The following is a 13,373-nucleotide window of genomic DNA, read 5'->3' as shown; positions in this document are numbered from 1 at the left end:
CCAGTTAGAATAGCAACTTCAACTTGAAGGCAAGCATCGCCTAAAGACATAACACAAGGACCAGGGGTTGTAAAGGGAAGCAAAGCACCCATGGAGTTTCTTGGGATGGAGGATGGGGAGAGGGGGTCAGAAATTCAATAAAACTAAAAAAAACATATACAGCTCCAGAATGACAAGTGCTAGGAAGGGAAGAATTCTAGAAGGGTGTTATAAGTGGATTTTCCAGGGAGGACCCTGGGGAAGTGGCCTTTAAACTGAGACCAGAAGGATGAGATAGGGGGAGGAAGTGGGCAGAAAGGGAACATTCCAGTAAGACATGAACAGATAACTGTTAGGTAAACTTGAATGGCTACAAGAAGTCTGAAAGAATGTTCAGGCTTACCAGTAATCTAAGAATGGTAAATTGAAAGAACAAGGTGTCAGGTGTATTAAATGAGCAGGCTGTGTGTATGTCAGTACGTAAATGTTTGGCTTGGCAAAAGAGGAATAATGGTATCCATCTATTGGGACGATCTTAAAAAAATATATTACTATTAGTCCCATCAATTACGTTCTCAATACAAGCAAAAATACAACATTGTAATACTGAAAATTAAAAACAGCCCAAAGGAATAAAAATGTAGAATATTAGATAGCTAATAAAAAAACGAATGCTTTTCATAAAAAAAAAAAAAAAAAAATTTAATGTTTGTTTATTTTTGAGAGAAACAGACCCTGAATGGGAGAGTGGCAGAAAGGGAGACACAGAACTTGGAGCAGGCTCCAGGGTCTAAGCTGTCAGCACAGAGCCTGACGCAGGGCTCAAACTCCAGAACCGTGAGCTCATGACCTGAACTGAAGTTGGACGCTTAACTGACTGAGCCACCCAGGTGCCCTGCCCCCAGTGCTTTTCATTTATTTTTGTTGGTAGGGTGGGTCTCGTCCTCTCTTTCCATTCTCTCAAGCCCACACCGGTTTCACCTTCAATTCCAACACTTCCCTGAACATTTATAGAATATTTCATCCAAGAGCAGCAGAACACACATTCTTCTCAAGTGCACGAGAAACATCACCAAGACGGACTGCATATGGGCCATGAAACACACCTTAGCAAATTTTAAAAAATAGAAATCATACAGAGTATGCTCTCCGATCACAGTGAAACTAAACTAGAAATTAATAACAGAAAAGATAACTGGAAAATACCAAAATATATGTGGAAATTTAACAACACCCTTGTAAATTAGAAATGGTTATTTCAATCTCAAGAAATGTAAAAATATTTTTGAACTAAATGAAAACGGACATACAACTTACCAAAACTTGTGGGGTGCAGTGACAGCAATGCTTAGAGGAAGATTTATAGTCCTGGATGCATATATTAGGAAAGAAAGACCTAAAATCAATCATCTAAGTTTCTACCCTGACATCTACAAAACAACAGAAAATTAAATCCAAAGTGAACAGAAGAAAACCCAAATAAAAATTAGAACAGAAATCAACGAAATTAAAAACAGGAAGCCAATAGAGAAAACTAACAAACGAAATCAAAAGCTGGTTCTTTGAAAAGATCCATGCATTTGATAAACCCTTAGCCAAGCTAACCAGCAAAAGAAGAGAGAAGGCACAAATACTACTGTGAGAAATGAGAAAGAGGTCATCGCTGTGGATCCTTTGGACATGAAAAGGGCACTAAAGGAATATCATTGTGAAAATTGATAAAAGGAAACTTCATTTTGAACGGGGTAGGGAGGCTTAACCTCCCCACTGTGTGAGAAAGACAAGCTCTCACAAGCTGCCGTTGGCCATCAACCGTAGGCCCAACAGGAAGAGAGGCCTCATGAGTAGATACTACCGCCTACCGCAGCAGGAGAAAGAAAGGTTTTGTCTTTGCCTAGAAAGAACCAAGCCAGTGACAATCACAACTCAGCCAATAAGGAAGCACGACACTTCAGAACGCCATTTACTCCAATGGACTTTTTGCTTATGACGGCCCCTCCCAACTCCCCATCTTTCTCTATACAAGAGCAGTCCTCTTTGTCTTCTGGGAATGCCTGTGGTTTTGTCATTGCATGCTCGTCACTAATTGCAATTCTCTCCTAGTTCCAGATAAACCCATTTTTGCTGGTAAGATAACTGACAGTTTTATGTTTAAAGTCAACCATTTGAACAACTCTATGCCCATAAATTTTATTTCTAGGCAAGGACAAAAAGGATAAAAGGATGAAACAGGAATAAATAAAAATTATAAACATATATGCATCTAACTACAGGCCACCAAAATACATGAAACAAAAGCTGGGGGATTCCTTCAAAATCTCAAGGAACAGGTACTTTCCATCTTATTATGAAGAATTCCTGGATATGTAGACTAAAAATTGAAAATGTTACCATCTATTCCATTTGGCAAACATATGGAGACGCAAATATGTAAATATAAAAATCACATGATAAACTCAGAAATACCCCGATTCTGAGTTCTGTCAGTGTTTATGCAAGATGTCATTTTGCCTCTCTCTCTGAAATGAAAGGAAACTACCCTATTTTCCTCTTCGTTCCTCAAAATCCAGAGCATCCTTTTCAGTGATGTTTTGACCAGTTTCAATATTGGTCAGGTTATGTTCTGCAATCACTTTCAAAATAAATTGAGTTATAATTTTATAGTAAACTTCCCTTACGTTTTATTTTAGAAACAGAATTACTAGTCAGCATATTTTGCTAGAACAACTTGATGGAAATATATCAGTATAGCAAAATAAAATTGTGGAGACTATACAGCAATTTTGAAAAGCTTTATTATAAAATTATAGTGGGAAATCAGGATACAAATTAGTAACTATGTAAAATATCTCAGCGCATTGACATAAACTGAAGGCAGTGTGGAAAAAAGATGCAGTTCATTGACACAGTGGAGATTTTCAAAGATATTCTTGTGTATCTCACACTTATTCCTGCTGTAATGCTGTGTGACCCAGAAAGCTCAGATAAGAAAATAACAAATAATTAGCTTGAATTCGTGGCAGAATTAGGGCTTCTTGGAGCCCTAAATGAACCCTTCCCTTTCCTACCCCCACCGGTCTGAGCTTCCCATAAGATGTACTCTTATCTCTGCGTCTCTGTTGTGAGAAAGACAAACCAGTCCTGACACCCAGGAGATGGCCTGACACTCACAGATAGATGCCATGTTCTCAGGATGAACACAACCACAGTACCACACAGGGCTGCTCTGTGACCATCATGGAGCAAGACAAAGAGAGACCACTCTGTAATCATGTCCGAACACTGTCCAAGCCACAAAAATGACCAAACTCCCCCTATGTTGGCTGATACGAATTAATGCTACTTCTCTGCCAATCACAGTCTTGCCTTAGTCTAGTCTTCCCTCCTAGATAAAATATTTTAAGATACTCCATCAGAATCATCCCTACTATGTGACAGTGTGAAATCCAGAGCACAGACCCATTTCCTTAAATCCTCACTAAATTCACCTCAGACAACAAGCCTTTTGTAAATCCTGTCTAACACCTTCCTGCTAAGATGCCTCACAACTCCCGATGGTATGTATTCTCCCCTCTGAGCCTGATAAACCACACTCATTCAACAAGATATGTGTTGCTAGTGGGTTTTAGCTGCAGGGCACTAACAGGTGGAGTAAGTTATTTGGTAAAAGGATCTTGCTTTCCATCCTTAGCTGAAGAGGCTGTATCAAATCTGGTCTGCCAAGACAGACACTAGATGATTCTCTCACACATGACAAATACTGAGCTTTGCACAACAGAAAAAGCAAATATGGTCTTCTTAGAAACTAGTTCCCTGCCTGATTTTCTTAGCCCATTTGATTACCAGGTAGAAAAATATTCAGAGCAACCACTTTTCCAAGAGCCCCTTTTATGTCCTTGTTCCTCAGGCTGTAGATGAAGGGGTTCAGCATGGGGGTCACCACCGTGAACATCACAGCAGATGCTATATCTGCCTCAGCTGAGTGTGAGGCTGAAGGGTTGAAATACACAGCAATGATGGTGCCATAGAAGAGGGAAACCACGGCCAGGTGCGAGCCACAGGTGGAGAAGGCTTTCCATCTTCCCTTCGTGGACGGGACTCTCAGGACAGCGCAGGTAATACGGACATACGAAGCCAGGATGCAAATAAATGGAGAGATCATGATCAACCCTGCTTCAATAAGAACCATCATCTCATTGAGATGGGTGTCAGAGCAGGACAGTTTCAGGAGGGGAGTCACATCACAGAAGAAGTGGGGGATGGCATTGTCTGCACAGAACGAGAGTCGAGCCATCAGCAGGGTATGCAGTAGGACATCCAGGTTGGCAATGACCCATGACCCAGCAACCAGCAGGGCACAGAGCTGGTGGGTCATCTTTGTCGAGTAGTGTAAGGGGTGACATATGGCAACAAAGCGGTCATAGGCCATCACAGCCAGGAGGAAATTGTCCATGTCCACGAACATGAACACAAAATACATCTGTGTGAGACACCCAGAGAAGGAGATGGCCTGAGTCCCAAGGATGTGGTTGGCCAGCATCTTGGGGACGGTGGTCGTGGAGAAGCAGATGTCCACACAGGACAGGTGGCTGAGGAGGAAGTACATGGGGATGTGCAGGCGGGGGTCCACGCTGATGGCCAGGAGGATGAGCAGGTTTCCCAGGACCGTGGCCAGGTACATGCTCAGGAAGAGCGCAAAGAGGGCCTGCTGCTGCTGGGGCTGCCTGGAGAGCCCGAGGAGGAGGAACTCGGAGACACTCGACTGGTTTGCTCCTCTCATGGGGCTGGACTCAGATGCAGAGAAGAGAGGCAGAGCTCAGAAACCTAGAAGTTCTGGGTTTGGACACATCAATCTAAGCTCCAGCCAGCCACATGGTCACGTTAACGAAACCTGCATTAGAATTGCTCAGTCGGGATCCACCCCTGGTCTCTACACCCTGAGCTTCCAACTCCCAGTACTAGATGATGCTAGTCCCATTGCACTAATCTTTAAAATTGTATCAAATATAAAAACAACAAACAGGCACAAACACAGCCCTTCTCTGCCATTATGTAATGTTTCTTCTAACATTGCCAGGCTTTCTCCCACTTCTTAGCAGTTCACAAAGATAAGTGAAACAGTTGATTATTACTGGGTTTATCTCAAGCTCCAGCTGATGGATTCAGGACTCTTTCTATTACTCCTTGGATCTGTTTTTGTTTTTTTTTTTTTAAGTTTATTTATTTCAAGAGAGACAGAGAGAGCAAGTGGGAGAGGAGCAGAGAGAGAGAGGGAATGAGAGAATTCCAAGTAGGCTCTGCATTGTCAGTGCAGGGCCCGATGCAGGGCTAGAACTCACAACACGTGAGATCATGACCTGAGCCGAAACCAAGAATCAGATGCTTAACCTACTAAGTCACCCAGGCACCCCACTGGATCTGGAAGGTTTGATAAAGAAAGCTCTTCGCATTAGTGGAAAAAATACACACACACATACACACATATATATGTATATGTATATATAATCTGTTATAATCCTACCTGGAAGAAGTTTGTACTGTTGTTATCAAGGGTTCTTTACCTTTGAGGAACCAACCAATGCTCCTCTTTAATATAAGGATTGGAAAGTAGTGGAAATATTGGTAGATCTCGAGCAAGTGAGAAGTGGAGGTTCACGGTCTGAGACCTCTGTGTAGAGAAGGATGTTGGGGAGGATCTAGAAACAGGTATTTACAGTGGCTTCCATGGCCATTGGGACCAGATTCCCTGAGAGCCTCGTTAGAGACAAGCAGAAATTAATTGTCCCACCTATTTCCTGGTCCCTGTGGACCCAACAGTGATGACAAAGTATAAGGATTTAACCCCTGGGTCAGAACTTGGAGACAAAACAATCTGGGCAGAGATAAGTCTCAGAGAAAATTCCCTGAGACCTCAAATTGCATCACCTTGCTGATCTGGGCTTATGTCTGTGGATGTGAAAATCTTATTGTTAAAAGATTTTTCTTATTTTCTTAGGTCAGAAACTAGGGTTATTGCAGTGTTACCTGAGTGAACCCCTTTTTTTCTTTCATATCTCATCACTTACAGATAGGGATGCTGGGAAGGGGTTCAGGGTGGCATTACGGAGTTGTACTAAATCCTTTAAAGCATTTGGTGTAAAGGATAACCTGTTTGTAATTGGGGGGTGGGGTGGGTAACATATCTATCAGAGATGGCATAGCACACCATGACTGAGAAACCCCAGGCTCCTGGAGTAGATTTTTTCACAGTGTCTTCCCAGCTCACAACGGATCACCCTTTTCTGAAAATGGTCCCCTAATCCGAGCATCACAGGGGTGTGGAATCCAGCAGCCCAACACCTCCTGTCCAGTGATGATTCGTGACTGGATTAGGGAACCTGGAACTGAGGCTGAGGACCTGTGGGTAATTCTCAGTTTTTCCTTCTTTTTCCTTTTCTCTTTTCTCTCCTTCCTTCCCTCTGTCCCTCCCTCCATCCCTTCCTCCTTTCTTCCCTTCCTTTACTTTCTTTTTCTCTCTGCCCCCTTTCCTTCTTCTTTCCTCCCCCCCCCCCACCCTCTCTTTCTTTCTTCCAGAAGTAGCTAGGGGAGGGAGGACTTGGCCTAAATACGTAAATCTAGAAGCTTGCAACTCTTTCCTGACTGCTTCACAGATGCAGAAGCAAAGTCTATAGAGAAGGGCAAAGAATGCAAACACAGAAAAGTAGAGATGAGCCGGAGAGATGGCTATCCAGCTCAGAGTTCAAGACCTTTTCTGATGATTGGCTACATCGTAGCCTCACTCACAGTTCTTAGTTGCGAATGACAAAAATCAAGTCTTACTGAGGTAATCAGAAAAGGATTTCTTGAATGGATACCCTTCAAAAACACTGAGCAGGTGGAGAACCAGGCCCAGAAGGTCACACACCAACTATAATGGCCCAAATCACACCACAGAACGGGTTTGATTAGCACAGGTGTTTCTGCTGACGCCAAGCCGAAATGTTACAGTTCACGGCTCTGACACAGCTATCACTGGACATGGGATGCCACCTGCAGCACTTGGGAATCCACTTCCGGCAACGACTGCCACTGCTGGAAAAGGTCCTCCTGGTCTCCCCTTCTTCCTGTCAGAGGCAGAGTCAGGATACCTGATGGGTAGTCATATGCCCACATCTTAGCTGCAAGAGCAGCTGGGAAATAAGTTATTCAGGGTGTCCTGTTACGTAGGAAGAAGCTGGCTTTTTCTCAACCAGAATTATGAAGTGAGAAATTACCTAAGCTTGAGAAACGTCACAGAAGTTGGGAAGCCAAAAAGCATGATAAATGCCCTCTAGAATCCAGCCCTCCAGTTGCACACAACATTAACACATATCCCTCTTACCAATTTATGCTTCAGTAGAAGAGAAACTATCTGGCCTAAACATAATGCAACTATACTGCTCACAGTATGGAAACAACTCAAGCCCATCAGTTACTGTATCCAGGCCCATAACGGGATCTCTGCTACTCCAATCATGTTCCCAGCGTGACATTCTATTACTTCTGAATCAAACTTGAAAGCTAACCAGTAACTACATATGCTATGTGTACGTAAAAGAGAGGAACGAAGGCAGAGGAAAGAAGAAGAAAGCTAGCTGGCAAAAATACATAGACGAAAACACAACACGGGAAGAAAGAAAATATGACTGGAAGTTGTAGTGTTCATTTCCACAGGTAGCCATGAATCCTTAGTTGATATTAGTAATTTTCCTTATCTACAATTTAATTCACGTTCCCTTTGTCTTTAGCCAGCATCTTGGCTGTTCAAGTTTCTAAAATCTGATATAGTAAAAAATTATAATAATAAATAATATTAAAAAATAAAAATAAATATAAAATAAAATCTGATAGTCACCCAAACTTTCATGTCAGAGAGAATTGACCTCTTTATGACCTTGCCCACATAAGATTATCTTAGTCTTTCATTAGCTGCCATCACAGGTCATGGCAATTCCAGAATCCTCTCCAGGAGATCTTGCCATCCATATTCCTCTCTGCTACCATCGTGTAGCAGCAAAACTATTTTCTAGTCATCGTCAAATTCATAACAATATTAGAATCTCTTTTTTGGTCAGTTTATCCAGCAGCAAAATGAGTCCAAATTGGCCGGCAAGAAGTCTCTTCAGAGCCCAGTGTTGCTGGGATAAGAAGCAAAATTGTGCAAGGAGATCATCAGGTATTACAACAAGTGGTGCGAGTCTACTCCCCCTACCTCTTGTTACCTTGCCCCATAAATTCCTGGTTGGCAGAAAGTTCAGCAGATATTGTCGACTGGTATGAAACTTACACTGTATACTGAAAGACAAAACATTTACCTTACACAATTCCTATGGGTCAGGAACCTGTTAATGGTTTAGATGAATGGTTGTTCTCGACCAGGACTTGTCATGAGACTGCAGTTAAGTTGTCCGTAGGGACTCAGTCATCTGAATGCTTGACTGTGGCTGCAGGATGGTCTTCCAAGGCGGTGCCCTCATGCTACGTTTGGCAGGAAACTCAGTCCCTCACATGAACTTCTCCATAGAGACAACTTCGTATGTCCTTGCAACAGAGTTAATCGGCTTCCCACAGAACAAGAGGTTCAAGAGAGCAACATGGAAATCACATTATCTTTTATGATGGAGCTCTTACCATCACACATCATCATTTCCACAACATTCTGCTGTTTGCACGGTGCTAAGGAGAGAATGGTTATGTCCCCAGCAAGTTCATATACTGAAATCCTAGCCCCAAGGTGATGGTAGGGTCCTTAGGAGGCAGGGCCTTTGGGAGGTGATCCAGTCATGAGGGCAGAACCCTCACTAAGAGTATTAGTGCCCTTATAAAAGTAGGTCCGAGAAAGCTCCCTTGTCCCTTCCACTGTGTGAAGTTACACTGAAAAGAAAAGCCATCTACAAACAGGAAGTGGGCTCTCACCAGACACCAATGCACCAGCACCTGGATCCTGGATTTCCCAGCCTCCAGAACTGTGAAAAAAACATCTGTTGTTTATAAACTACCCAGTCTAGGGTATTTTGTAATAGCAGCCAAAATGGGTTAAGACACAAAGTCAGGGGCACCTGGGCGGCTCAGTCGGTTGAGCATCCTTCTTTGCTTCAGGTCATGATCTCACGGTTCCTGAGTTTGAGCCCCACTTTGGGCTCACTGCTGTCAGCGCGGAACCCGCCCGCTTCGGATTCTGTGTCTCCCTCCTTCTCTGCCCTTTCCCCGCTCCCACTAAAAAATAAATAAACATTAAAAAAAAAAAAAAAAAGACACAAAGTCAGCCTAAGTCAATGTGGGAAGGGACTACACAAGACCAGGATCACTGGGGGCCATCTTGGCAACTGGTGACCACATTCCTTTTATTATAAAGTGAATTCCTTGCCTAGAAACTATGTTTGTGGGACGCTAAGCAGATGGAATAGATTCATTCCTAACACACATCCTATCAGTCTTTAAACCTCAGGTTGACTAATGCCTCATTGTGTATATTAGTTTCCCTTTCCTGATTGCTTCTGTACACTCCCTGATTCCTATGCTCACATAGGTTATCTACTTGTATCATACCACTTTCATTATACCACCTTAAGTGACAAGTGATACCTGGAATGCATAAAGGTCCTAAGTCTGACGCACAAGACTCACACCTTAACCTCTCCTTTAGGTCTGCAGTATAGGCCACCGTCTCCAGAACCAAACGCCTTCATCAACATTGCCTTCTACACCAGAAATCATGCGAAGCTTAAAGCGGCAATTCTCAAACAGTAACGTGCACAAAAATCACCTAGGCATGTTGTTAACGTGAAGATTCTGATTCAGGAAGTATGGGATGCAGCCTGAGATTATGCATTTCTAGCCATCACCCAGGCTATGCCTGGTCCTCGAAGAAAGAGGTGCCCTTACTCTGAGAAGGACCCGAGCCACCTGCACCCGTTCGTGCGCCGCTGGCTCCTCAGCCAACCTTGCCTTTTGAAAGGATATTCAAAATCGAAGTCAGACCTTGACCTCCCACAGTCCCAGCCTGTGGAAGTAGGAGATAGGAGTCGTGAACACCTGTAGCCCATTCCAACTGGGAAGGGCAGACGATCCCGCACAGCCCTAAAGGACTGGCGCAGGTGGGCTGAGGAAGGCTCATGGAACCCGCCAGTTGCCCAGGTTTGGTAGGCACCAACCCCAGAGCGCCTCTTCACGCCATTTCCGGGTAAAAGGGTCAGAGCCACTTACGGCAACGCACAGCCCCCACTCCACGCTGGACTTGGCAGCCCGCTGCACTTCGGAGAAAGACTACGCCGCACCTCCCCTCGGAGACTGCACAGAGCGGAGGCTGCGCAGAGCGGGGGCTCCGCCCCTCCTGTCTAATTGGGCAAGAGCCCGGGGGGCGGGAGCGACGCATCCTCTGATCGCATCCGTTTGAGGGCGTGTACAGCGCTTCCGGGAAGTGATACGGCCTGGTCCGCCTCTCCCGCGCTGCGCCTGCGCATGGCCTAGGGAGGTGCTTTTGGCGCGCCTGAGTTTTCAGACACCCCGGATTGGGAGGCGGAAGTGCAAAATGTAAAGGGACCCAAAAAGTTTAGTAATCAAAGTAAATAATTCACCAATGCAGTGTTTTGGTTTTTTTTCCAAGCAAAGTTAATCGTTTAGCAAAGTATCAGAATTTTAAAGATACGATCAGTAAGCTGGCAGTTAATCTAATTTAAGACCTTCACTTAGTCAAGAGAAATTATCAAATAGGGCATTTCTCTAAGTTGAAACAGAGATAGGCAAAGGTTTTGAAAGCTTTACTGATGAGTTTACCTCTACTAAGTTAGTGTCAAAGATTAACACAGCCAGGCATTAAAGCTGTGAAAAACGATTTTATTCAGTAAATACTGACGGTAGGAGAAGGAGTTGAGCTCCATTCCATTCTCTGCAGAGGTGATTGGACATTTTAAAGGGAGAATGGGGAAGTAGGGAGAGGGAATGGCGGGAGCTTGAGCAGTCAAGGAAATGAAAAATTACAAAAAGCTGGGTAACGGGGTTGGTCTTTGTGAAATCCAAGCGGCTATCTTCAGGTGTTTCTTGAACTAGTTCATTCTTATGGCAGCCTTGATTTTTCCGAGGCAGGCAGTAAGGGTACCTAGGGTGATACTAGGAATGTGGCCTTGAGATGTTAGATGCTGTGTTAGTGTTTGTTCAAGTCTTCTAGGTCAAAGTTGAGCACAATCAAGGAGAGGGAGAAGTTGAAAGGGCCGTCCTACGCCAGCCGACTCCATCTTGTTCTGTGTCCTTCACCTTGACCACACCTCCTCCCCTTGAGTAACCCCCCCTCACCTGCCTAACAGGACTCGGACCCTTCCCCAGCCAATCGGCTGAGGCCACAGCCATTACCTCACCAACTGCCCCTAGGCCCCAATAAAACCTTTGTCCTTTTGAAACTCCCTCTTTTTCCCTGGTATCTCACCGCTGCGTCGTCGGTGCAGGTAGGGGATTGGGCTCGAGCTAGCTCGAATAAAGGCTCTTTGCTTTTGCATCGGACTCGGCTCCCTAGTGGTCTTTGGGGATCACGAATTCTGGGCATAACAAAGTCTGACTAGAGTTTGGTCAAGGAGGGACTCTGTCCTTAGAAAAGTAAAATTGTAAAAGATACTGGTCTGGGTGTAATAAAATATTGTGGTTAAAATAATGTGAGTTTAGGGGCACCTGGCTGGCTCAGTTAGTAGTAAAAAAAAAAAAAATTTAATGTCTATTTATTTTTGAGAGAGAGAGCTAGCAGGGAAAGGGAAGAGAGAGAGGAAGACAGAATCCAAAGAAGGCTCCAGGCTTTGAGCTGTGCTCTGAGCTGTCAGCACAGCTCAGAGCCTGAAGTGGGGCTCGAACTCACAAACTGTGAGATCATGACCTGTGCCAAAGTCACACTCTTAACTGACTGAGCCACCCAGGTGTCCCAGCATGGAGCCCACTTCACATCCTATGTCTCCCTCTCTCTCTCCCCGCCCCTTCCCCACTTGTGTGCATGTGTGCTCTCTCTCTCTCTCTCTCTCTCTCTCTCTCTCTCTCTCTCAAAATAAATATTAAAAAAATTAATATACCTACTTTTAATTTTTTCAATATTTTTTCAACCACTTTAAATGTAAACAATTAACCATTAACACCTTTAAACCACTAACCATGGAAATACATTAAAACATGCATATCAGGCTTCATTCAGGTCTGATGTGATGTGGCAGAGAGCTGAGCCAAGCCCATCAACTCCTTTAGAAAACTTTTTCATCATCCTCTACAGTAACCTCCCCATAGTAATTCATTCATATAATCATTTATTTGGGTAAATAATTACTGAGCAACTCCTACATTGCAGATACCTTTGAAAAACCTGGTCCCTGCACTCACAGACTACAGCCTAATTAGGGCAAGGAGAATAGGAAGAAAAACACAAAGTAATTCCCTGAGGGTACTGACTTTTGCTACTCATTATTCATGAAACATGCACTTTATATGTACCAGACTCAGGACCTAACACTGTGTATAAATGTGAGTAATGAACAATTTCTTAATTCAGGGACCATATATATTCATGGTGGAAGACCCCAGAAGAATGCAGACATCTGCAGTAGAAGGTTGTACAGGTCCTATAGGAAGGATAAGGCAAGCAGTTCAATTGTGGTGTATTGGTTTTCTAGGCCTGCCACAGCAGAGTACCATAAATTAGTACAGAAATTTATTCTCTCACAGTTCTGGGGGCTAGATGTCCAAAATTAAAGTGTTGGCAAGGCTGGTTCGTTCTGGAGACTCTGAGAGAGAACGTGTTCCATGCACCTTTTCAAGCTTCAGTGGCTGCCATCAACCCTTAGTGTCCCATCACTTAGGATTGCCTAGTGTCAACAATCCTTAGTGATGCTTGTAGATGTACCACTCCAATGATTGCCAGTCTTCACATGGCAAAGGGTGAAGACTTTTCCCACCCCCGAGGGTCTTTGTGTCTAAGTGTCTTCACATGTGTTCTCTCTGTGGGTGGCTATGTCCAAATTTCTCTCTTCTTAGGAAGACACCAAGTCATTGCCGCATGGCCTACGCCAATTCTGTCTGACCAAATCTTAACTTGATTACATCTGTCAATACCCTACTTCCAAATACGGTCATATTCATAGGTACTGGGAGTTAGGACCTGAACATCTCTTTTGCCGACTGTGGGACACTATGGTAGGGAATAACATTGAGAAATGATAGGGAGGTAGAATGCAGAGGACTTAGTGACTGATTGGACCTGTGGGATTATGGAAAGCATAGGAGGATCGCAACATTAATTGGGAACCATTCAGTGAGATAGGCAGTGCAGGCAGGAGAGAAATGTGTCTGTGCTTGGTGGGATGGATCATGGTGTGGAAACCACATGTGGTGCCCCATGGTGGCAGTGG

General features: G+C 44.0%; 1 protein-coding gene across 1 annotated transcript; it reads right to left on the bottom strand.

Annotated features, from left to right (window-relative positions):
• Window positions 1-1,881: 1,881 nt before the first annotated feature.
• Window positions 1,882-10,197, bottom strand: LOC106978790 (olfactory receptor 1F1). Its single transcript, XM_053213374.1, has one exon. It carries the CDS (start codon window positions 4,757-4,759, stop codon window positions 3,806-3,808), a length of 954 nt encoding a protein of 317 aa, XP_053069349.1. The 5' UTR covers window positions 4,760-10,197; the 3' UTR covers window positions 1,882-3,805.
• Window positions 10,198-13,373: the final 3,176 nt, after the last annotated feature.

This window comes from Acinonyx jubatus, chromosome E3 (assembly GCF_027475565.1).
Source record: "Acinonyx jubatus isolate Ajub_Pintada_27869175 chromosome E3, VMU_Ajub_asm_v1.0, whole genome shotgun sequence".
NCBI classification, from domain to species: Eukaryota; Metazoa; Chordata; class Mammalia; order Carnivora; family Felidae; genus Acinonyx; species Acinonyx jubatus.
This window is presented reverse-complemented; position numbering and strand designations above follow the sequence as displayed.